The sequence below is a fragment of the Ursus maritimus genome, unplaced genomic scaffold (genome assembly GCF_017311325.1).
Source record: "Ursus maritimus isolate PB19 unplaced genomic scaffold, ASM1731132v1 scaffold_6, whole genome shotgun sequence".
NCBI classification, from domain to species: Eukaryota; Metazoa; Chordata; class Mammalia; order Carnivora; family Ursidae; genus Ursus; species Ursus maritimus.
The window spans coordinates 69,614,978-69,640,484 of NW_024426774.1; the positions used below are offsets into that span (position 1 = coordinate 69,614,978).

A 25,507-nucleotide genomic window follows, 5' to 3' on the forward strand; every position below is an offset into this window, starting at 1 on the left:
TGATTCCTCAGCTCATTTTTTAATCATGTTATACTCAGAAGAGAGAATAAATTTGATGGAGGGAAACTGAAATCTAGAGGAAGTGACTTAAGGAAGAAAGAAGGCAGGACATTCCAGGATGAGGAAATAGAAACCAAAGGCATTAGAGATAAAAATGTATAGCATATTCAGAACATAGGTAATGTAGTTAAGACAAGAGACTAGGTTAGGGGAATATCTTGAAAGACTTTAAATGGCAACTTAATTTTAAACTTTATTCTCAAAATAGTTTTTAAGCAGAGAAGGGACATGATAGAGTTGTAGGAAATTGGGAAGAATAGCAGGAGAGAGAGTAAAGGAAATTATCAAGTAATGATTATAATAATAATGGCCAGAAATAATCAGGGCTTGAATGAAAGCATTGAGGCTGCAGTGGTTCTAAAAATACTTCAAAGGAACTAATTTTAATTCAGTGTTTTTAGTGAGAAATAGGTACCAGTCACTGGGAATGCATTGGTGAGTGAACTTGACATGGTTCCTGATAACCATGGAATTTCCAGTTATTGGTTAGAATGGTTACATGCCATTTTAAGCAGTTTCTGGTTAAGTCCTCCCTTAAACTCTGAATTTCAGCTGAAAAATTAGTCCTTTGAGTTTTATACAGTGCAGTTAATAAGAAACTAAAAACCTAAATACCACCAAAAAGGCTAGTAAAATTTGTTATGTGCATTAGCCTTAATCTGAGGAAATATTTTATTATAGGTCTCCTTGAAGAAAATGATATTTTCAGGAATGCTCAAGCAGGTGTTCTCATCAGCACTAATAGTCATCCAGTCTTAAGGAAAAACAGAATATTTGATGGATTTGCTGCAGGTTTGTATTTTCTTTTGTTACCTGTAGCTTGTTTTCTAATACATTAAAGTGTTTGATCTTTAGTACATTAATTCTCTTTTTGCTTAATAACTGAAGGTGTGCAAAGTGTGTTGTAAGAGTGGCTGAACGCCTGTCAATTACCAATGGCTTATAAGAGCACCTAATCCAAGTTTTGAATTCTTCTAAGCCAAACTAAATCTCTCTCTTGCTATTTACTAGTAATTATGAAACCTTAATTGGGATAGAATGCAGGCTTGTACTACCATTTGGAAAACAAATTCAAGCCCTCTGGCTTCAAACTTTTTTTTTTCTTCAAGATCTTGGTAAGTGAAATCCAAGTATCGCGCATATGTTTCAACTTTTTGCCAGGGAAGACGACACTTTTTTTTCTTCATATGTACAACTAGTGGCTACCTAAACATACTTCTGGGCAGGCATTATCCTCTTTTGCTTGCCAAGAAAATAAGTAGTAAGTTATGAACCATATGTAGTAGCATTCCTTCTTCTAAAGGATAGTGGACTATTAACTGAAAAATAAATGTTATTCTCAGTGACTCAAACATTTTCATCTTATTCTTTGTACGTTAAGAAACTGTAACGTGATGATGTATCTACTGTTTGTAAATTTTACTTCAGGTATTGAAATTACAAATCATGCAACTGCAACACTAGAAGGCAATCAGATTTTTAACAACCGGTTTGGAGGCTTATTTTTAGCATCTGGTGTTAATGTGACAATGAAAGGTATGTTGGAGTTTGTTCTGCCTATAAATACACAAGATATGCCATGAAAAGATAATGGTATCAGAAGCCATTGCTGTCACTCTATCAAGTTAACTGCAACTCAGGGAACTATTTTGAAAGCTTCGACTGTTCTAAACAGTTGGCAATATCTTACACAGGGAAAATCCATTTCTATTTTAAGCTGATTTTTTTTACTTAATTGGTTAGCCTCCTTTAAAGGTCTTAAAAAGGGACTCTTCTATTAGAATAATCCTATAACCTATATCTTTTATCTTAAGTCTTTGTCCTCTAGAATTTTACTTATTTTTTTCTTTTATTACAGATAACAAAATAATGAACAATCAAGACGCCATAGAAAAGGCTGTTAGTAGAGGCCAATGTTTATATAAAATATCAAGTTATACCAGCTATCCCATGCATGATTTCTACAGGTATATTTCTGAATTACTTGTGAGTCTTGAAAAGGGGGAGATAGTGATTTTCTTTTCTAAACCGGCAAGACATTTTTAGATGTTTCTCTTAAATGTAAGCTAAAGGTAGAGAAAATTGGGTATTTGCCAATGGAAAGAGAATATAATTGAGAATTTTGTATTTGTCCACATTAAGTTCTGTGATCAGTCTACTTGAGGGTTCTGTTTGGGACCATAAATACCGGAACGTATACTGCGGCAACTGCTGCTATCACTGGAAAGGTGGAACATAATGCTTTTGCTCAGGAGTTACAAAGTAAAGCTCTAATTAAGTGTCCCATATACCCCAGTCACTGAGTGGTTTTTGACTCCCTTCCCACCCCGCCCCCAGGTTAAATTTTTTTTAATTAAAGTTTCAGCTGCCTTTCTACAATTTGCAAATCTGTGGTTTTCCTCAGAAGAGACAACAGGAGATTGACTTACTACATTAAAGTCCTTTTGCAGAAATTAATCTGAGCTAGAGCCACAAAAATTTTGGTCCTCTTTTAAGCCATAGGTCATAGGGTAAAATGCAGTATTTTGAGGAAATAACATTTCAAGAAAAATAACGTAAGCTTTTGCTTTTTAGATGTCACACTTGTAACACCACAGATCGAAATGCCATATGTGTGAACTGCATTAAGAAGTGCCATCAGGGACATGATGTAGAATTTATTAGACATGATAGGTATGTAGCACACTTGCTTGCTCTATTACCCACTTATTTTCCCCCCTCACTTTCCTAATTTTTGGGTTTTCATTTTGCTTTAGGTTTTTCTGTGACTGTGGTGCTGGAACACTGTCTAATCCTTGTACATTAGCTGGTGAGCCTACACATGATACAGATACACTATATGACTCTGCTCCACCTATAGAATCTAATACATTGCAGCACAACTGAATTCCTTCCCTAAAGAAAAAGTCCTGCCATTCTAACATCATAACTTAAAACATTTTTTTTGGAAGAAGATTTAAAATATTTGCCCATGCTACAGGAAGAGACTGTATTAAAAATGGATACACGAGGTCAGTTGACACTATGAAGCTCAAGCTACCAAAAAGAAAGTGGCAATATATTGACTCAGGATCTCAAAGCTGGGTGTTTTAGCATTACTGTGTAAAGACTTTTGAAGGGACAGAAGTGAAGAAATAAGCTGCAATTTTGTACAGATACCAACTTCTGAAAAAAAGCTGGTGTTTTTACAACTAGCATTGAATGCAGTCCAATTTGCAGTAGTACTCTTCAATAGACAAGCAGCTTTGTTGCTGCCTTTATGGACATGGGTACCAATTGCTTTTGTAATATGGTAAAAATGTGAGCTAGCACTTCTGCGTTTCTTTTGTTTTTTTTTTTAACATGTATTCAGATTGAGAAATATGATTTTAATGCTTTAATCTCATGTAGTTTGTTTTTAATTTCAAGCAAATCTTCTTGTACTTGAATGTGCCCTGTTTTGTTAGCACACCTAGACTTGCTGTAACTGTACTCATGTCCCAGTATGTACGTTCTTTCTATGAAAGAGAAAACACTAATCTTAAATTATATCCAGCAATGTTTCTGGTATCCTTTAAGAAAAGTTAAGACTTATTATTTCCTTCCCTTCCCTGTGCAGCATTCAAAATCACCCCTAGAAAAAGTGAGTGTTTTAATGAGACTTCCTAGGAAGGGATGCACTGTAAAACAAAAGTATTCTTGTAACTCAGTTTTGTGAAAGGTAAAAACTACTATGTTTTAAAGTACACTTTAGAAAGTCTCTTCAAAACAGTCCTGTATTTGAACTCTGTTCATAGTTTTTTTTTGAACAGTTTAGACAAACTGCTGGAAATTAAAAACAATTTCCTGCATTAAGCTGAGACAAGTATATATACAGCCCTATACAGTTTCATAGCTCCCCCCATTTATGTGTATTGGTGACAGTGGGTATAAACAGCCTGAAAGTGTATGCATGTACCATAACATCTAGACTTAATATATTGTGGAGTATTCAATAACCATTATGTAGAAGGTAGATAAGAATTAAAAGGGTTTAATTTCCTAGAAAGAAAATGGAAAAATGGTCATTTTTAAAAAATAAAGTTTATTAGATCATAATGTTGTCTGAATTTACCACCTTTGTCAAAAGCCAACTCAGAGCTTCCAATGTAGTCTATAATTCCTTAATCAAAGCCAGCAACTTAGGGACAGCTTCAGCATCTACAGTCGACCTTTCACTAGCCAGGCAAACTTCCCTTAAAATTAAAGAAAAAAAGTTTTAGTTCTCGTTTTTCATAGTGCATCAACCATCCCCCTTTACGGTTTTAATAAGGTCAGCTGCATGGCAAAATTATATCCAAGTATAATTACCGAAATAATCGCAGTGATTGAGTCATCTTTTCAAATTCTCTTGCTTTTCTATGTCCCTTTTGAATAACCTCCTCTGGAAGGTTGGCAAGCCTTGCTGCATTAAAGCCATAGCTTTTAGGACAAGCTCCCTTAATGAATTTATAGAGGAAGGTAATAGTCTCCTGGCTGGGATCCTCACATTCATTTTCTACCATGCATGCCTAAAAAAGGAAAATACTTTATTATGTTCTGTTCAAGTGCTAGCAGTGGAAGTACCTGACTTGATTCCCTCAAAAATCTAAACTTCTAAATAAGCAATTTATACATACCATGTGGCCCAGGCGAACTGCAACATTTTGAGAATAATCTTCTACTAATGAGTGGTAGTGGGTAGAAAACAGTGTACGACACTTTATGTTCTCAGCAAGTTCTTTAACAACCGCATTTGCTATTGCTGTTCCATCAAATGTTGCAGTACCTCTTCCTACGTGAAAGTAAAATATGCCTAAGTTATTGACCTGCCTTATACCAAAAAGGATATACCTCACGAAGGAATGACAAAAAGAGGAGGATAAAACAGTAACATCAATTAGCGCAACCAAATAATAGGCCCTGTTTAGATCCACTTATCAGCCCTGGGGAGTAGGGTGCATTTCTATTTTTAAAGATTTTTTTATTTTTTTAAAGATTTGATTTATTTAACAGAGACAGAGACAGCCAGCAAGAGAGGGAACACAGCAGGGGGAGTGGGAGAGGAAGAAGCAGGCTCACAGAGGAGGAGCCTGATGTGGGGCTCGATCCCACAACGCCGGGATCACGCCCTGAGCCAAAGGCAGACGCTTAACCGCTGTGCCACCCAGGCGCCCCTAAAGATTTTATTTTTAACTCTTAATCTCTAGACCCAACATGGGGCTCAAACTTAAAACCCTGAGATCAAGAGTCACACGTTCTACCGGACTGAGCCAGCCAGACGCCCCTGCATTTCTCTTTTTAGAGTACTTTTCAGGTACCAATGATCTTCAGAAATGTCCTATTAAAGTTTATAACAACTGTATATTAATAGGATGAAGAAATTTAGAGCCCTGATAATCAACCAAACACCTTTTTCACATTATCTTTTATCTCCAATTATGAGTCTTTGGCACAAAGGTGAGTACATTCAAGCTTTAAGAAAGGTCTGACCATCTTCAAGAAAAATTAAAGTTTTAAAAATAGCCTTCAAATGGAAATTGTAATGTCTTACCTAATTCATCCACAAGCACCAGAGAATGTGCTGTTGCATGCGTAAGTATACTGGCAGTTTCACTCAACTCCACAAAAAATGTACTTTCACCTGAAGGGAAAATAAACACACACAGGAGATCTTTTTTTAAAAATCCTAAAACAGTACGCTCATCTTTTTGGTTCATATCATGAGCTACCCAGTACTAAAGGTTACATCTCACTAAGAGATTATGCAATTCTTAATATTTTCAAATGCCTGAAAGCACTCCACTTCGCCTAACACAAGAAAAATCAAACATCGAATTTAAATGGCTCATACAAATTTCAAGGCAGATGTATTTTTGTATAAATACATTTTGTATAATGTAAATGAACTGTCCAATAATAAAGCCCTAGGTGAAAAAGAAAACTCACCTGACATTATTCTGTCTGAGGCACCAAGTCTAGTAAATACTCTATCAATTGGTGTGAGCCTACACACTTCAGCAGGTATGTAACAACCCGTCTGGGCCATTACAGCTAACAGGCCAGCCTGTGAAGGAAGGAGGAAAAGGTCTTTACTAATTGGTATCAAAGAAAAACATACAGATAGATATAGATAAGAACAATTATGTAGGAGTCAGGCACTCTTTAAAAAAAAAATTGTCCACAATCCAAAGTAGGCAAAGTGAAGCCCAGAAGAGCAAGAGGCTTAGGCCCTAACTGGCCTTAAAACCTCAGAGCCTGTGAGGTTTTAACCCACTGCATTAGTGATTCTCAACCCTGGCTGACTACAAAGAAGTCCCTTGGGAGCTCTTTAAAATTACGGATGCCTAGAACAAATTCCAAACCAAATGCATCCATTTGGGACGATGGAACCCCCTCTGTACTTTTTTGGTCAAGCTCTCCCAAGTGGTATTAAAAAACAAAAATGGGATTGAAAACCACTGGACTTTACTGCCTCTAGCTAGTTAGCAAATCTAATGAACCTAAGTATAAGATCAAGATCATACAGGAGGAGAGCAGGGGGTCAGCAAACTTTTAGTCAAGGGCCCAATATCTGTCAGGTTTCCTTTCTACAGCCCTTTAAAAAATGTAAATCATGTTTTTAGCTCAGTGGCTGGCCAACCCCTCACGTATAAAGAGAAAACAGATATTGTCTTTCCTAAAAGCAGTTTCCAACAGTTTAATTAGAGGTCATGAATTTTATTTGCTCTCCAAGTCTCTCATGGTTCTTTTACAAGGATTCCCACAAATGAGTCTGAGTAACAAACCTCCAACATTTTTTCATTATAAATACATCTACCTTCAGAGGAAATGAATCCAATCAAGTCAAAGAGTTTGTAAAGAAATCATAACCTGAAATGTCTCTTGAATTTTTAATGTATGCTCCCCATAACATGAAGCAGATATTTGATAAATACAATTCTCAGTTTTACAATACAAAGCATTTTCCCTTTGCTTCCTAGTCTGCTGGTGACTCTATGTGCTATTTGGAAAAGGGTGGCCTAAATAGGTAATATATTCCTGAAGTATACAAATGACTTTGTGTACCAAGACCTTAAGGTTCAGTTTACCTGTCTCATGAGCGTCGACTTGCCCCCCATGTTAGGTCCAGTGACAAGCACACAGTAAGCTTTGCCATTTTCCTCTTCCTCACAGCCTATCAGAATGTCATTTGGTATAAAGTCATCTCCAAAAAAAGTCTTCATAATGCAGGGATGACGTGATCCTCTAAGGTCTAAGAAGGGAGGAGTGCCTTCTTCTGGCAACAGAATTACTGGACGACACATAGGGCCATCACCCCCTCGACTGTAGTTAGCCAGGCACAATAACACATCTGTTAAAGAGAGGGTAAAAGTGAGGCTTCATCATTTTTGAGGCTGCTTGAGAAGCACAAAGATCCAACTAATATAAAAAGTCTTTCAAAAACACTTTCAGTGGAGGGTGGTATGTTCTGGTTGCTTTTCATACATTTTTTTCCCTAACAGTAGGCACTCTAGAATCCATAAAATGCTTTGTTAATGCATTCATTAACAAAAATGAGTCACCAGCCTAAATGTTTCATGTGTCTTCATTGTAGCACTTGTGAAATGAGAGATAACTCATTTTCATCCCAACATCTCTCCCTTCAAAGTAAGACTTAGTCCCCTTAACACCTGGACCAGAGGAATACCAAGGGGAAGCTAAGAGATCCAACAGGGAAATGCTATACTGACCTCTTTTACTTGACCTGGAGCTAACACTTCTTAGAAATGGAATGTTAACACAACAGGCACACTGATACAAAAGAATCTTAAGAGGAAAATAAATTCACCAATTTTGAACACCTGTGCTGAGGGAAGATTTAAGTTACCCACCAAACCATTCGAAGCTGTATTGGTCTAAGGAGTAACTGTGGCACAAACCGAAGGATGCTATTCAATTCTGGACAGCTGTATTCAGATCAAAACAGTTCTGTTACAAATTTGGGTAAACTACGGTTACTGTATTTTTAAAACACAGGAAAAAAAACCAAACTGTAAAACAGCAAAGGCTCCAAATAAGTCAGAAATTCAAGGAAAAAGTTAAACTGAAAAGGTTGCCAAATTACAAATATATAAATCAGGGCTCTTAGAAATCAACTATAAGAAAGTAAGTGTGGTAATTTGGGCTAAGAGAAAAAAGATTAAAATCTTGAAATATAGGAAGTGATGGACCAAAATAGTTTTAATTCAGTCTAACAAAAAAGCAGCTGAAGAAAACAGTATTAAAAAAAAAAAACCAGTATCAGCTACTAAAGGTACTAAAAATCTGGGATGCCTAGGTGGCTCAGTCGGTTGAGCATCTGGAACATAAGACTCTTGATCTCAGCTCAGGTCTTAATCTCAGGGTTGTGAGTTCAAGCCCCTATTAAAAACAAACAAAAAAAAAAAAGCCCCTGCTTTAAAAAAAAAAAACTAAAAACCTATCAATCTTTCAATTATTCCAGATTAAGGCCAAAAAGTGAACTTAAATTGCTACAGGGAAACTAGTCATTTTGTCTAGTGAGGAGGCAAGTATACAGTATAACCCATCAAAACGAATACCTTGTTACCTGTGTTTAGACATATACCTCAATGGCAAATGTCCAATGGATTTAAATCTTAATGCATAACTGGGACACAAGGCATGACTAACCAAAGCCCTAGGAACAAGCTTTTCAAAAAGTCTTACCCAATACTGCGATGCACTCAACAGCAGACTGCCAGTCCTTGTAATTTTTATCGAAGTTATAGAACAGTCGCCGCATGCAGTCCTTCAATGATGTATCTCTCCGTTCTTCAGCATTTATCAGATTAGCCAACTTCTTCTCAATAGTTTTGGTCCAGTACCGCTTACAGCCCTTCTTGGTAGATTTCAACTCATATTCTTCTGGCAAATTACGAGTGATAAAATTCTCTGGAATTTCCAACTGATAACGGTTCCTACCGATCCCCCAGTAGACAATGGTCCTACAGCCTATTCGACTACGCTGTTTCTCCAAGTATTCCAGGAGGCTCTGTTCATTTTCTCTTATGTCAGCAAGAGCTTGGTCATAATCAGAGTCAAATCCTGCTTTGGGAGTAATTAGTCCAGTCTTTCGAGCCTTTTCATGATCAAAGGCTGTATCCCATCGGTTCAGCTCTAGAGTCAAATCTGGAAAACGGCCCTCAGGGGTTTTTGTCTGTAGAGTAACAACCTGCTTAAGGATTTTAGACTTAAAGTTGTCAACGTCTTCTTCCATAATCTCTATAATTTTACATATTACTTTGAATCCTTCTAGAGCAGAAAGAAAATCAATAATCTTTTTTTTGCTGTATGTAGTTTCTTCATACATGATAGCCCTGCTATCTGGGTGGTTTTGGCTCTTCAGGGGAGACCCAACATTATGAATTTTACTCAGCAGCCTCTCAAGGTCCGGAAGCTTCTTTAGAAGGTCTACCACATCAGAGATTTTGTCAGGCACAACCATGAGATCTTCTATAGCATCTAGACGATCATTGATAGCATAAGGGCTACAGAGTGGGGCACAAAGCCACTGCTTTAGAAGCCGCTTACCAAAGGGAGTATGGCAAGTATCAATCTTTTCTAGCAGGGTCCCTTCAGTAGAACCATTTGTTCCATTCATGAAAATCTCTAAGTTGTTTAATGTCACAGCATCTAGCACCATTCGTTGATTGGCTTTAGCAAAAAAAGCACCAGGTCCTGTAGCACTGACCATGTCAGAATCCAAGGGAATGTATTCTTCAAAATTAGCCATTGATAAAAGCTCTTGATCAATAAGACATTTTTTGAGGTAGAAGATACAACCACCTAGAGCAGACAGGGCCAATTCACTCTTCTCTCCTGGTGTCAACCCAAGAGAATCAGACTCTGAGGTCATACCTTTAAGCACCTGGGGTAACATCACCCCACTGTCCTCATTTAACTTTTCCTTAAAATATCCTTCTTCAAGGAGAGTTCTCAAAGTTTTGGCTGCATCCCAAAACTGGGAGCCTGGTATCAGACCTTCCTGAAGAGAGGAGGATAATGAACCCTTCAGAATCATCTTAGTTTCTGTTGAGAGATTTCCTTTCTCAAATAGGACTTGTACTGGAGGATAGTGTGCCACCAGAGTCCTAAATCTGGAGCAATGGCGATCATCTGAAAACTGACCTATGAAAAACTTTCCCAGTGAGGTATCAACAAAGCATACTCCATACACCCGAGTGTGGCCAGAAGAATCCTCCTCTTTTTCTTTGAGGCTAAGAAGATACTTACTGTAGTTCTCAGAGGGGTCACCTTCCAAAACACTGTAGGTCTGTGTACCCTTGGTAATAACTCTACAGATCTCCCTCCTCACCACTCTGTCATACTTAGATATATGTGCCATCTTCCGGCATCGTGCCTCCATCATTTCAGGGGTCTCAGTCTGTTCCACTCGTGCTACTTTATAACCTTTCTGAACCAGAGAATCGGAATATCGGCCAAATGCAATTTCAGGGAAACCAGAATGAGCCCAGTTGCCTTTCATGAATACCAGACCTAGTTCGTTGACTCCAATAAGAGCATCCATGTGGTACAGCTCATAAAACTTCCCCACCTTATAAAATATAACAAGATCAAAGTTCTGAGACTTAATCTGCCACCACTTCCTCATGCCAGGAGTACAGGAGTTAAGGAAATCCTCAGGAACATAGAGTGTGGATGCATCAAAATCAGGGTGATCAGGTCGCCTCCTGTGTAGATCTCTCCTCTTTTCCTCCTTGAGCCACTCTAAAGTTTCATGATACCAGACAGTGGGGCGACTACTATCATCGCATCCTCCACCAATGTGGGCTTGAGATTCAGAATTTTGAGGGGCAGAGAAAGCATTCAAAGCACTCTTGGTTTCTGACGAAATGCCAGTTGATCGTTTGGTGGCCAAGGGCATTTCCTTCCTTGAACTTTTCCTTTTGAGAGAGCCATTTCCAGTCACCATTTTCTTCCGCTTTGAAGCAACTTTGACAGGACTGTCCAGGCCTTCACTGTCACTATCCCCCACCCCACTGCTTAGTTCATCACTACTTCCTTCCTCCTTAGCATCTGGCTTGAATTCCACATCAGAGCCACCAATGTCACTCTCAGAGTCTGATATGACCCTTCGTTTTTTTATTTGGCGGCTACTTCGCCTAGATCCTTGGACCTTAGGCTGTACTTCCTCTTCACTTTCAACTTCATTATCTTCTTCACTCTTATCTGATGAGTAAGTTGCACCTACCTGGCAGGCAAAGAAAGAGTTATTTAAATACAAAACAAAATCTGGAAAGTTACAGTACTGCTGTGGAGTATCTCTCAATAATGCTGTAATATCCTGTATCAAGAGAAGAATCCAGCTCCAGAAATGAGAAACAGAAAAATATCAATTTCAGTAGTATCACACTATTAAATGATTCTGATAGTTTTATCCTATACAATAGGGAGGAAGCCATTAGCATGACCATACATCCCAAATATCCACAGGTAATACCCTCATGAACAGTCATCTGTGGAAATAACTTTAAATCTCTGTTATCTTTCTTCCAGGGTCATCTCTCCTCTTCCAGAGGGACATATTATGAAGTTTGCCCTTTTATAAATTCTTTAGTTAAGAAAGCAATGCGGTCTATATGGGTTTCTCATCCTTGCTCTTCCACAAACCAGCTGGGGCTTCTTGAGCAAGGCACACTTCACTTACCGTGGATCTCCCACACATGTGCAGTTATATAAGGTTAAATTATCTCTGTATTACCGTCCACTTCTAAACCTTTCATTAATGTTACAACCCCTGGCCTCAACCTCAAAAATAAGATTAAAAACTTTCTTTCATTTCTCTTAAAATACACATTAGATTAGTTTGCTTTTTCCCTATCTATAATAGAATAAAACATAAAATCAGGCTTAGTCATAAATGAATCTCTTAAGCACACAGTTCATTAATTTGTTAAATCAAAGAATGACTTACTTTTCAAATACTGACCATTAACATTTGAAACCCAGGCTGTATTTCAAGGATATTTAACCTTCTTACCTATCCAAAATACAGAAAAAAAAAAAAAAAAAAAAAAAAAAAAAAAGTACTGAGAGCATTTGGTAATTAATTTCCAGGGGTTGACCACACCCTCATACAGAGGCTTACTGCCAGACATCATGACCAATTTTATCACCATGTCCTTGTTACCAAAATGGTACGACCTCTTAGCATGTGTCTTCCACCAGGCTTGAAGCTTGAGAACTCAAGCACAATGGCTGCTGAGATTCTAATCTAACTTAGCCTACAGTCCTACAGAAGCGGAAAAGTATGTGTAGGAGTATTTGGGGTACCTGGGTGCTCAGTCGGTTAAGCATCCAGACTCTCGATTTTGGCTCAGGTGATGATCGTGGTTGTGAGATCAAATCCCTCATCAGGCTCCACGCTGAGTGTGGAGTCTGCTTAAGATTCTCTCTCCCCCCTCTCCTCCTGCCCACCTCCTCGTGCTCTCTCTCACAAATAAAAAATAAAACATGTGTATGAGTATTAAAGTATATATAATATGCAAATACATATAAATAAAAAAAGAGAATATCACTAATACCCCCCCCTTTCCCATCACTTTCCCAACAGAATTAACAACGGACTGTTTAACAATATCCCACCTCCATCTCTTCTTCTTCCTCTGGTTCTGAGGGCTCATCACACACTGCCAATTTTAGCCTCTCAATCTTGTCTTTATTCAAGGCTTCATCTGCACGTTGCATTGCTCTGAGTATTTCAGGCTTTGAACTGTAAAAATGACCTCCTTTTTGCACTTCCTTTGATTTTGAACCTAAAAAATTTAATTTATATTTCTTATTAAGCAATCTTATTCATTTATAAATAAAAACCGTTAGCTAGGTAATGGGCTCAATGTGCAACACCTGTCCTAATGAACAAGAATCAAGGATAGTTTTTAATGTCCTATTACTTCTGATTGATAATAGATCAATAAAGCCTACAAAAAAGGAATTACCAGGGGAAAACTACCAGTGAAACTTAAATTACCTATTTTACCTCCTTGAAATTGCCTTAACTATTGGGTCACCGAGGACTACTTCATCTCTCTTCTAATGACCGGGGCTGTGGCCCTAAACAGAGAAGGCACACCGCTTCAGGCAAAGCATGAGATGTAAAAGGGGTTTGTTCTGCGACCCTCTGTACAAAAAAATTACTTCAGCAAGGCAGAAACTACACTGTCAGTTAAATGAAGCTATGACACTAAGTTTACCCCCAAGGTAATTAAATAGGGTATATTAAAAACAAACAAAACCCTACTGGTAAGGATACTAACATTTTGCAAGGGTAACCCAGTTCAAACTTTGAATGGTTTTGTTTTCTTTAGGTTGAATCAAATTGTTTTGTTTTCAAGTAAAACTCTTCCTTTATTCCTTTCATTTAAATTATTTTTAAAAAGATTTTATTTGAGAGAGAGCATGCCTGCAAGTGGGGGAAGGGGCAGAGGGTGAGGAGAGAGAATCTCAAGCAGACTCCCCGCTGAGTGGGATGCGGGGCTCCATATCAGGACCCCAAGATCATGACCTGAGCCAAAACCAAGAGTCAGACGCTCAACCAACTGAGCCACCCAGGTGCCCCAAGAGCTTAATTGTAAATGACACTCCTATCCCCTGAGCAAGAGATTAGATGCAGATGACGCACGTCTAATGGCACAAAACTGTTTAGTTTTTTTCTGAGAGAAGTAGGAATACCTTTGTTTTCTTCTGACCAAATATAATTAGAAAACAAACCTGAACTTGTCTAAATTTAACAGATCCAAACATTACATTACTTCCTTCTTTCCACGTATACTAAAACTGATGGGACATCCTAAAGTGCCATTACATTAGCAACCTCATGGGCTGCCTAAAATAAAGGTGCAGTTTCCTATTTTTCTACAGAGCTGCGCCAACACCACAACCTGCAACAATCAGAATCCACGGAGGGTGGCTCGTAACTTCCTCCAGTGCTATTTCGCAGCGCACTCACCCCCACACCTATGTAAGGGCATCCTCACTCCCCAAAAAACCCCTGATGCAAACTACTTTACAATTTTAAGGACCCCCCCCCCAAAAGAGAACATTTAAAAACCTACTTTTTCTCATCCATGCTATTGCAACAATTTGGAACTTTAAAGAGCAAAGGCAGTACACAACAGGGGTGCCTTTACAAAATAATGACAACATAAATGTAAACTTTTTTGGGTATTCTTAAAGTCGCGTTGCCAAAGCTTTGTTTAGAATCTCAATCTCAAAATTGTTTAGAATCTCAAAAACGTCTGGGGGCTCAATCAGTTAAGCATCCAACTGCTGGTTTCCGCTCAGGACAAGACCTCCGGGTCGGGAGAGCAAGCCCTGGGCTTAAGACTCTCCCACTCTCCCACCCACACCTGCTGGCGTATTCTCTCTCTCTCTCTCAAAAATAATGGTAATAATCTCAAAATTAGTCCTAGAAAAAAGACCTTGTTACCTGGTTCAACACTCTCACTTTATAGATGAGTAAACAGTATCTGAGTTACTTTGTTGGCCAAGATTATACAGCAAATTAGTGCAGAAAACAGAACCACATTTCCAGATTCTCTTTCCACCCTGCAGGTCAGATTTCCGTGCAACTTAACTTTCCTCAGTGTGCTCTCCTCGCCTTGCAGGATGAGCGCTGTGACCAAAAGGCAGGATTCCCAGAGATTCCTGGGAAATTGACCCTTATTCTGATTCCAAAACAGAGTTCAACAGCACCCTATCCTGGAGAACCTGAGGATACCGGATAAGGCCTTACTCGGGCTCACGCGCATACAAGCGCCGAACCCTGCACACGCACGGTGCACCGTGTGACTCAGGCAACTGACAGGGTGCACCCGGCCCAGGTGAAGCTCCACAGGCAGGACTGCTGCCTAGGACATAAAAAAGCTGGGCATGGAAAAAGAACGTTACGCTTCCAGGAGTCTGATGTGAAACTCCACTCAGATGTGCTCCTAAGTGAGGACTCTGAAGGCCAGGTAAACACGCATCTCCATGTGCCCTAGACAATGTCGCCGGCCCGTCTGCTACCCATCCTCACTGCACTGCCTTCCTCAGGTCTCTGAAGATGGGGCACTGTTCATTCACCCTTTTCGTGACTGAATTTGGTATTCTGGTCCCAATGAGATCTAATCATGAAAACATTTTTCCCGTGAGGGCATGATACTGCCATAAGTCAACTTCAAAAGGCCGCAATTCCACTCCACAACAAGCCAGCTGAAGACCAGCTGCCTCTTATCTCTGTCCCATGCTGGAAGCGTTCGCCCGGACACTCCTGCAACTGACATAATACACTTAAGTTCACTGCACGGGAGTCGCAGACACTTGTGCTCATGTGTTGCGTGCTTGCTCTCTTACACACACTCGCTCACACACACTCCTCAAGAGTGGAGACTCTTACCTGTATATGGCTTTAATAGCCTTCTGCTAACCCAGCCCCTTGTTGGGCTGTCATCAAAAAACTGTACATGAACTCGAACAGACTTCCCTTTCTCACGGATGAATGTTCCATCAAAAGGGTGGTTGTAAACCAGGCAAGGCCACCAGGGGTAACCCTCCATCTTGGCCCAAACCAAATCACCTGGTGAGAAGTCACAAGAACTGTTGCCAAAAGGAAATATATAACTTGGTTAATATTTGATTAAGTTGCATTAAGTTGCAATTACCTACAAATAAGCAATTCCAAGGAAGGCATCATTAACACTCCTTTGAAGTCTTCTGGCATTAATACTCAAGCACAGAAATTCTAGAGTTATTTTTTTTAAGTCAGATATTCAAAAAAATAAAAAGTAAAATTTTTAAAAATCATATGTTCAAGTCATTTTTTTAAAACATAAGCAAATATCACAATGCTTATTTAACATATTAAGACAAATGCGAATATAATGAATTCTGGTATAAAGGTGAGAAACTATTTCTCAGAATAATCAAAGTTTATAAACTATGGCCAAATTCTGGTAGAATACTGATGCAAAGAGAAAGGCAGACTCATTTGTACATGCTCTCCAAATTATGCATCGCACCTGTATACCACAATGTGGTATGTATCGGGAACAGGACCTGACCCATGGTATTAATAAAATACCAAACATACTATGCAATTTGCTAGTGATAATAAATATATTACCTCATTAGACTCTGCTTGGCATCTGTTTCCAAGCTACCTAGCACACTACTAACCTCCACCCCTAAAAATCTAGTTTTATGGAAAGTCAAGTAAACAGAGAAGCGCCTAACATGCCCAAAAATAACGAGTATATATGCCTGCAGAATCAAAAACAAAATTAATTTGGTCCTGAAGGTCTCCTGAAAAGGGAAAGGGGAGGGGAAAGGGAGAGAAAGAGGAAGAATCTAGCTGAAAAGGCTACAGCAGATGTATAGCTGAAACTAATAAAACACTGTATGTTAACCAGAATTAAAACTTAATAGGGGCGCCTGGGTGGCTCTGTCGGTTAAGCATCTGGCTCTTGATTTCAGCTCCGGTCATGATTTCAGGTTCAGGAGATTAAACCCTGCACTGGGTGCTGCACTGGGTGTGGGGAGCCTGCTTGAGATTCTCTCTCCCCCTCTTCCTCCACCCCTCCCTGCCTGCACACGTGTTCTCTCTTAAAAAATAAATAAGGGGCACCTGGGTGGCACAGCGGTTAAGCATCTGCCTTCGGCTCAGGGCGTGATCCCGGCGTTATGGGATCGAGCCCCACGTCAGGCTCCTCCGCTATGAGCCTGCTTCTTCCTCTCCCACTCCCCCTGCTTGTGTTCCCTCTCTCGCTGGCTGTCTCTATCTCTGTCGAATAAATAAAATAAATAAATAAATAAAACTTAATAAAAAAGTAAAAATTAAAGACTACAGCAAAGTCCCCTAGTGATGGAGATTCCACAACAGCTAATAAATTCTGCTCGAGTACTATATACCAAGATTTTCTAAACTTGCTTAAAGGTTTTCACTGAATAACTGCAAAAGTAAAATAAGTACATTACAAACAAGAACATTTTAGATCAGCTTGCATTAGTACACTGGGACGACCTTACTCAGACCCAATCACAATGTTGAAGTATTCCTTTCTTCAAATATGTGAATATGAAAACCCCTAGCCTAGACAATTAGCAAAGAAACAAAAACAACAGCATGACTTCAGCTGGGGCTCTTCTCAAGGGCCTTTATGGTATGTGCACTCTTCCAGAAATCTACAGCAACTTCCACAAGCAAAAATCCATCAAAACCGCCTTCAAGCTCACCACGGAGGTCATCTTCAAACAGGAAGCTCTGTCTACACAATTCAAATTTCTACCATAAGCCCTTCCTCCTTACTAACATATCCACTGCCAGGAGACAAAGACCCTCATGGCTGTGCGGAATGGTTTACAGGCCTCCCTATTGTCGGTCTTTCCCTTAACTCTTGGCCAGGCAGCCACTGAACCACAAAAAGCCTATCACCAGTATCAGAAAACCACAAGCTTTCTTTGTATGAAGTACCTGAAAGCAGTACTTTCTCCGCTGCTAACAGAGGGAAATAACTGTCTCCCTAAAGACACTATCAGATTTGAGTCTGAACGCTGCCTGTAATTTTTAGTTAGAAGACTGGCCAAACAGAGTAATAGGCACGTTACTTCAATGAACATGTCCCCTGTCAGGGACGAATCTCTGGCTATATAGTCTTGAGACATTAGGCTTCAAATTACATTATCCAAGCAGATTTTTCTATCAGTAGGGATACTGTCAACCTGGCTGACTTTTTTTTTTTTTTTTTAAGATTTTATTTATGAGAGAGAGTGCACACGAGTGGGGCCAGAAGCAGACTCCCCGCTAAGCAGGGAGTCCGACTCGGGGCTCAGTCCCCGGGGATCATGACCTGAGCCAGCTGCAGACACTTAACCGAAGCCAACCAGGTGCCCCCTGGCTGCCCTTCTTAAAGGCAACTAAATCCCTTAAAAGATAGAGACCCAGGTAACATTTTGATATGTACGTAGCAAAGCCTAAACCCCGTCTGGCCAGTTTGAGGCAGTCCCTGCCCTACGTATTGAATTTATTAAATATATGTGGATGAGCCCTGAGCCTGACCAGTATGGGGTGAGGTTTACAAAGTGTTCTTGGTTTGTAAAATTAAAGATGGCTATTTTTCTTGCCTTTGTGAACAGAGTTACAGAAGGACTAAGTGCTGAACTGGACATCAGCTGTTTGTTACATACATGTCTTATAAAAGTTACAAATTCTCAAGAATGGAGTCAGTGCCTAAGAGACTGACAAGAATGTACATCTTAGTGGTACGTTTGAAGTTCAGGGGAGCAGGATGCCTCAAATCCAGTGGAATTCTATTTTGCCTGGTATGAGGCAACAGTGCACTTGCAGGAATCTCAGTTGTCTTGGGGGCTCCCAGAGAAACTATGTGACTAGATCAAAAAAAAATTTTTTTTTCAAGATTTTACTTATTTGAGAGAGAGAGAGAGAGAGAGAACATGAGCCGGGGAGGGACAGAGGGTGAAGCAGACTCCCCGCTGAGCAGGGAGCACCGCACAGCGCTTGATCCCAGGACCCTGGGATCCTGAGCTGAGCTGAAGGCAGACACTTAACCCACTGAGCCACCCAGGTGCCCCTAGATCAGAATTTTTTTTTTAATTTTTTTGATTTTCATTTATTTATCTGACAGAAAGAGAGAGACAACGAGAGAGGGAACACAAGCAGGGGGAGTGGGAGAGGAAGAAGCAGGCTCCCAGCGGAGGAGCCCGATGTGGGACTCGATCCCAGAACGCCGGGATCACGCCCTGAGCCCAAGGCAGACACCTAACAACTGCGCTACCCAGGCGCCCCTACAATCATGTTTTGAAGTAAATTCCTTATCTGTAAAGTTAAAAAGAGCTATTCAAATTGTTTTTCAACATCACCTTACCCTAAATGTAATCTTATACTTACAGAATCTTACACACAACCTAACTTTCCTGATGTTAGCAATTGGCAGTACAGTATAAAATGCAAAGACTAAAAAATTTAGTAATAAGCACTGTTCCTCTACTGCTAAAAATTGACACTTTAAAAATTCTGGTTCAAAATGAGAATTAAGCAGGTAATAAAATATACTGTGTAAGGGTGCCTGGGTGGCTCAGTGGGTTAAGCGTCTGCCTTCAGCTCAGCTCATAACCCCGGGGTCCTGGGATCGAGTCCCACGCAGGGCTCCCTGCTCAGGGAGCTCTCTCTCAAATACATAAAATCTTTAAAAATAAAATTTTCCTTCATTTAATGCTAACAAAGTTTTTAAATCTATTAATTATGTGGGCAAACTTAAGTTCTTTATGGGTAATTTTAAAATTTTAATTTCTAGTATTTGTATAGTTTCCAAAGAATGCCGAAGTAAAAGAAACACCTATTTTAATCCATGCAAATACTCAAGTTTTCCTACCAACACTAAGTACTGTATTTTAAAATATAGAAGGGATGCCTAGGTGGTGTAGTCAGCTAAGCATCCGACTCCCGATTTTGGCTCAGGTCATGATCTCATGGGTTCTGAGACTGAGGCCAGAGCTGGGCTCTGCATTTAGCACAGAATCTGCTTGAGGTTCTCTCTCTCTGTCTGCCCCTCTCCCTGCTCCCTGCTCGTACTCACTTTCTCGCTCTCTCTTGCTCTCTCAAATACATCTTTTAAAAAAATAAAGTATGGAACTATAATGCAAGCCTGAGGGTCACAGCTGGAATGTGCTATAATCTGTCACACTGGTCCTTTTAAGAGCCTAATCATCCTATAAAATCACACCCACCTGTTCCCACCGGCTCTCCTTACAGCTTACACAACACTCATACATTACCTTCACTGTATTTTAATATTTGGCTACATATTCTGACAACCTTAACATCTTTCTCTTTTCATATAACTGTATTAACAAGGATCATTAACCCTATGTAAATCCAATTTGAAAATACATAGGCTGAAAACTCACCTCATATCTAAGGATTTTATTACAATGTAACATACACTGGCTCTTCCTAAAGCCCAAGCTAAAATGCCAAAATAAATATTGCAATTATCTTACAATGTACTTACAAAGAAGATCCAGTTCTGACTTTAAGTGTGTTTTAAAAATGTTAATGTATCTATTTTAAAATTTTTGTTAAGTTTATTTAGGTAATCTCTAGAGTTCGAACTCACAACCCTGAAATCAAGAGCCGCCCACTCTTCCGACTGAGCCCCCAAAACTGTTAATATATCTTAAATGTTTGCTATTCTTGGGATTCCAAAGACAGTTAAAAAAAAAAAAAAAAAAGGAAAAGATGACAGCTCAGAAAAACAAATGTAAAAGCCTTCATACAACTAGGGCACCTGGCTAGCTCGGAGGGTAGAGCATGTGACTCGATCTCGGAGTCGAACCCCACATTGGGCGTAGAGCTTACTTTAAAAATAACAACAACAATAAAGCCTTCCTACAACTAAAGACTCAGTAAAGCCAAACATACACTGAACAGATTTTTTAAATTTTCCTTTAAAATCACATTTTGCTTTCTCTTTAGTCCATAATCTTGGTGTCAATTACTGGTTGTGCCCCAAATTCATAATCAACTTTTTAGGCTATCTACTTAAGGGGAAAAAAAAAATCAGTAGATACCAAAGCCCCACTAGAATTTGCTTCTCTAAGCAATAAAAGATAAACTGGGCTTGTCTAACAAAAACTTGTGCATATAAATATTTAGTCATATCATGAAACACTCTCAAACCAACCTCAGAAATCAGCTATCAGTGTTTGCACCTGACTTTCAAGGTGGACATTAGAGGAGACTTCCCCTACCCTCAAATAACTAAATGCAGTTCCATCATAGCAATTAATTCCAAGGCCCCCACAATACCTACCCACCTACCAGTACACTTCTGCCCATATACCTTTTTCTTCTCTTCTTCAGCTCAGCTATGGCCCATCATTTATGCACTAGGGTCTAGGGTGACCATATGAACTATCATCCAAACTAGCGTCTAATACTATTTTCTAAATAGCACTGGAAAAGAAACCTGAAAGTTAAAAGAAACCAGGTTCTTTAAATCTTTTTTTTTTTAAGATTTTATGTATTTCTTGAGAGAGAGAGCTAGCGAGAGAGCGAGAGCACCAGCCGGGTAAGGGGCAGAGGGAGAAGCAGACTCCTCGCTGAGGAGGGAGCCAGATGTGGGCTCAACCCCAGGACCCTGAGATCATGACCTGGGCCGAAGGCAGCGGCTTAACCGACTGAGCCCCCCAGGGGCCCAGAAACCAGGTTCTTTGTGGAGCAGCTTAATTTCCTGCCTTAGAGCAGGGAAAACCGTCATCACAATGAAGGTTTTTCAAAAGCCCTGAAGTAATGTTAAGCCACAAAAGCAGCTCAAAAGAGGCTCCCACAGACCAAATTATAACACGTTGGGCGTCTTTTTTTTTTTTTTTTTTTTAAGATTTTGTGTATTTATTTGAGAGAGAGAGAGAGCACAACGCAAGAAAGCACAAATGGGGGGGGGGCAGAGGGAGAAGCAGGATCCCCGCTGAGCAGGGAGTCCTAAACGGGGCGCCACCCCAGGACCCTGGGATCATGACCTGAGCCTAAGGCAGATGCTTAACTGACTGAGCCACCCAGGCTCCCCAAGGTGAATATCTTTAATATGTTTTAATTATGTCAATTAAAACCAGTTAGGTCTGTGACAGAGTCCACAGGATACTTTTTAAAGAGCTTGAATTTAATTCTTTTCTCTTACAATAACTAATATTAGACGTGATATTAGTTGGAAAACATATTGCTATAAATATGTTTAACTGTATGAAAGTTCTTAGGAAAGCACCTACAACCAGTGCAGATAGTTATCTTTAAATAAAGGTGCTGAAAAAAGATCTGCCAGGTCTGACCACTCCTTGTCTGTGAATGGGAACAGGGCATACGAGAGACCATTATCACTGAAGTGAGATTGTAAGAAATAAACTAGCCAAGATCTGTAGTAATAATAAGCCAGATTTAAGTGGTCAGAAGCCTTACAGCTCTCTCAATTATGATCTTAATAAACTACAGAAAAAATAAAGTATGAGAAGCAGGCCCAGGGCGTACATTATATCCTGCTACTTTTTTTTTTTTAAAGGTTTATTTGAGAGCATGGGAGGGCAGGGGTGGAGGGAGTGAGAGACTCCTCAGGCTCCATGCTGAACGTGGAGTCCAGTGCGGGGGCTCAGTCCCAGGACCCAGAGATCATGACCTGAGCCAAAATCAAGAGCGGGATGCTTAACCAACTTGAGTCACCCAGGCGCCCTTCCTTCTCCTCTTTTTATACCCATTTACTTCCAACTGGTGTCATCTTGCCTGTCTCCTTGCTCTTCTGTCCCATTACCTACATCATCACCAACACCTGCCTATTCTAGCTCTTTGGTCTCTCAACTCCTCTTCTAAATCCTACCCCCACTGCCACTACCCACATGCTCTCTCCATTATCAGTAGGTCTCCCCACCAAACACACTTAAGTCGGAGTGAGATTTTTTTTTTTTAAGATTTTATTTTTAAAGTAATCTCTACACCCAACGTGGGACTCAAACTCACCACCGAGATCAAGTCACATGTTCTAGGGGCTGAGTCAGCCAGGCACCCACAGAGTGAGCTTTCTAAAACCTCAATCTCCCCTATGGATTTCTTAAATAAAACCTATAGAAGTATTAGCTATAAAGGAAAAGACTGACAAATCTGACATTACAATTAGGTAACTTCTGTTCACAAGATGCCATAAGCTGGCAAAAAGGAGGACCCAGGGTGGAAAAAGACTTTGCATCACACACCACCGGCAAAGAACTAGGAAAAAAAACAAAAGAGGCAAAACGCTTGGAACACTTAAACACAAGTGGAAATGTACATGACCAACATTAGAAGCTGCTCAACTCCTTTTTAAAGCTTTCAACTGACCCTCAACAAAATCCAAATGTCTTTGTGGCCCATCAGTCTGTTCGTGGCTGGATCCTTACATACCCTCTCCAAGGCTTCTGTCACTTCTCTTCCTTCTAACCACAGTCAACAGGACCTTCTTCCTGAACCAGCTTCCCAACACCCCTACTCCCCCTGTAGCCTGGCTAACTCCTACCGCTCTCTTGGGTCTCATCCTTAAGAGCCAAAAGCCTACCCCTGACACACATATCCCCTCTTCCCCTGACCAAAGCTCACAGAGCTCACACACACGGCTTCCGCTCCAAGACCTGCCTTTTTGCCTGTCCTATTCAAGGGTGTATCCAGGATCCACAATGCCTAATTCTGTGGCTGGCGGAGTACGTACATGGACATTTATTAGCATGGATGCAGGAATAATCAATTCACATTCAAGTAAACGTTGTAACACATCTTGCAGGTCTCATGATGAATGATGAAAAATTTATGAAAAAGTGTTATGGAGGATGCAAATGCACGTAGGGGAGGAAAAATGTTTTTCCCTCCATCCTTCTGAGCTCTGGGCTAAGACCTCCTTAGTAGTAAAAGGTTAATGAGAGAAAACCAAAGTTTAACATGTATAGCCCCTGTATACATCGGACATACTAAGGAAAACAGTAACTCACAGAGATAGCCCAAGTCACCACCTTAAATACCATCTGCAGCTAAAAGACAAAAGAAAAATGGGGGGGTGGGGACAGACAGGTATGGGAGGCTACCAGGGAAAGAACAGCCAACAAGGATTATGGTTGTTAAGCAGATTTAAGCCAGAACCGGCTCCATTAGTTAAGAGTTTCTCCTGATTTCATCCTCCTTTTCCTGGATCAGAACAAGAGACATCCTTACAAAAGGAGGTTTCCTTTACAAATTCAAATGCCCCTCACAGAGGGTAACATTCGGTTACTTCTCATGTCTACTGTTTCTCAAAAAGATGGGCTCAGGGGCGCCAGGGCGGCTCAGTCGGCTACCCGGCTGCCTTCCCCTCGACTGCCTTCCCCTCGGGTCATGATCCCAGGGTCCTGGGATCGAGCCCCACGACCGACTCCCTGCTCAGTGGGGAGCCTGCTTCTCCCTCTCCCTGCCTCTCCCCCTGGCTTCTGCTCTGTCAAATAAATAAATAAAATCTTAAAAAAAGAAAAAAAGAGCTCCTAATAATCTGTAAGCCAGAGGCATATCCTACTGCTCGTCACACAACTACATAAACTCACTGCCTGAAAGGGTCGCTTAAAGGAAAGTAATACTGTAATGACACTTAGGACTTTGCAAAATGTGTAGGACGCCTAGAACTCAAGACATTTGAAACAGCCTACTCAGAACCACTAACCAACTTTCTGATCTTGAAGGGAGTTTTTCACTTTTTCTAAACCTCTATTTCTTCATCCTTTCAAAGGGCTACGATTACCCTTTGTGCCTAATACAATACCTGGGATACAGCAAATGCGAGCTTTTCAAAATGTCGCCCGCTGCTCCGACAAAAGGCCGGCCAAGCAGTGGAACGGCACCGAACTGCTCAGAGAGCGAGACGCCTCCCGGCAGGCTGGGGACCACAGTCGCGTCCGCATATCCCTCCCCAGGGCCAGATCACGGCCTTTAGATAAAGCCTTCTCGACTCGGAAAAGAACTGCAGGGCCCCATCCTCCCGTGCAATTGTCAACAAAAGAGACACTATATCATAAAATAGCACCTTTTTCAACTCCACACAATACTTCCACGTGTATCAAAATTAATATAGCTTCTAAATTCATTTGTTTTGGTCCATGTTCGGCCTACCTATGGGATGACCCAGCCGATCCCAGGACTTTCTGCTCCCCCAACCTGCCCCGCCCCGCCCCTGCAACCCTCACTCGGACCAATCAGACTCCTCGGTCTGCAGCGCGACACACCCCCGGTGCACGCAGCTCGCGACCCACCCCCACCTCCTGCACAGCCCACACAAGCAGGCCTAGGGCCCACCGCTCAGTGTCTAGGCACCCCAGGCTCAAAGCCAACGATTCAAGGGTGTTCCCCGAACGTCTGCTGGACCTCAATTCACTCTCCCAGATCTGAACGAGGAACCTCCTCCTCGATCCCACTCACTGCACGCCGCGCCCCCACAGCCTCTGGGCTACAAGCGTTCATCCTCCCCGCAGACATTCCTCTTTCCCGCCACCCCTCCCCCGCTGCAGGCAGGCACCACCCCCTCCCCCCGGCCTGGGTGCGCACCCCGCACGGAGTGTGCAAAGCTCCTTTCTCTTCCTGCCCCACCCCCAACGCTCCCATCTCCCCTTTCTCCTCGCTACCCGGAGCAGTTTGCACTCGCTCTCTAACCCGGCCTCCCACCAGGTGGAACCCTTCTCTTCCTCCAAAGTCTCCGCGTCTCCTCCCCCGCTTTCTTCCTGCAGGCCATTTCCTCCTACCCTGTTTACAATCTACGCCCCCTAATGCCAAGGCTACAAACTCGGGCCCTGCAAGCTTTCAAGCCAAGTATTGCAGCCCCACCTCCTCCGAGCCTAAGGCCTGGCTGCGAACCCCCCCCCC

At 40.9% G+C, this 25,507-nt stretch overlaps 2 protein-coding genes across 2 annotated transcripts in view; one reads left to right on the forward strand and one right to left on the reverse strand.

Moving 5' to 3' along the window:
- FBXO11 (F-box protein 11) overlaps positions 1-4,134 on the forward strand; it is an 83,875-nt gene extending 79,741 nt beyond the window's left edge. The window contains exons 19-23 of the mRNA XM_040623501.1: positions 742-852; positions 1,489-1,596; positions 1,919-2,027; positions 2,635-2,733; positions 2,817-4,134. Of these exons, the coding sequence (XP_040479435.1) occupies positions 742-852; positions 1,489-1,596; positions 1,919-2,027; positions 2,635-2,733; positions 2,817-2,946 (557 nt within the window). The 3' untranslated portion in view covers positions 2,947-4,134. The remainder of the gene's footprint in view (positions 1-741; positions 853-1,488; positions 1,597-1,918; positions 2,028-2,634; positions 2,734-2,816) is intronic.
- Positions 4,104-25,507, reverse strand: part of MSH6 (mutS homolog 6) — a 23,400-nt gene continuing 1,996 nt past the window's right edge. Inside the window, exons 2-10 of the mRNA XM_040623500.1 lie at positions 15,497-15,696; positions 12,706-12,875; positions 8,767-11,311; positions 7,149-7,411; positions 6,007-6,124; positions 5,612-5,701; positions 4,698-4,852; positions 4,390-4,589; positions 4,104-4,274 (exon numbers count right to left, since the gene is read on the reverse strand). Coding sequence (XP_040479434.1) covers positions 4,193-4,274; positions 4,390-4,589; positions 4,698-4,852; positions 5,612-5,701; positions 6,007-6,124; positions 7,149-7,411; positions 8,767-11,311; positions 12,706-12,875; positions 15,497-15,696 — 3,823 coding nt within the window. The 3' untranslated portion in view covers positions 4,104-4,192. The remainder of the gene's footprint in view (positions 4,275-4,389; positions 4,590-4,697; positions 4,853-5,611; positions 5,702-6,006; positions 6,125-7,148; positions 7,412-8,766; positions 11,312-12,705; positions 12,876-15,496; positions 15,697-25,507) is intronic.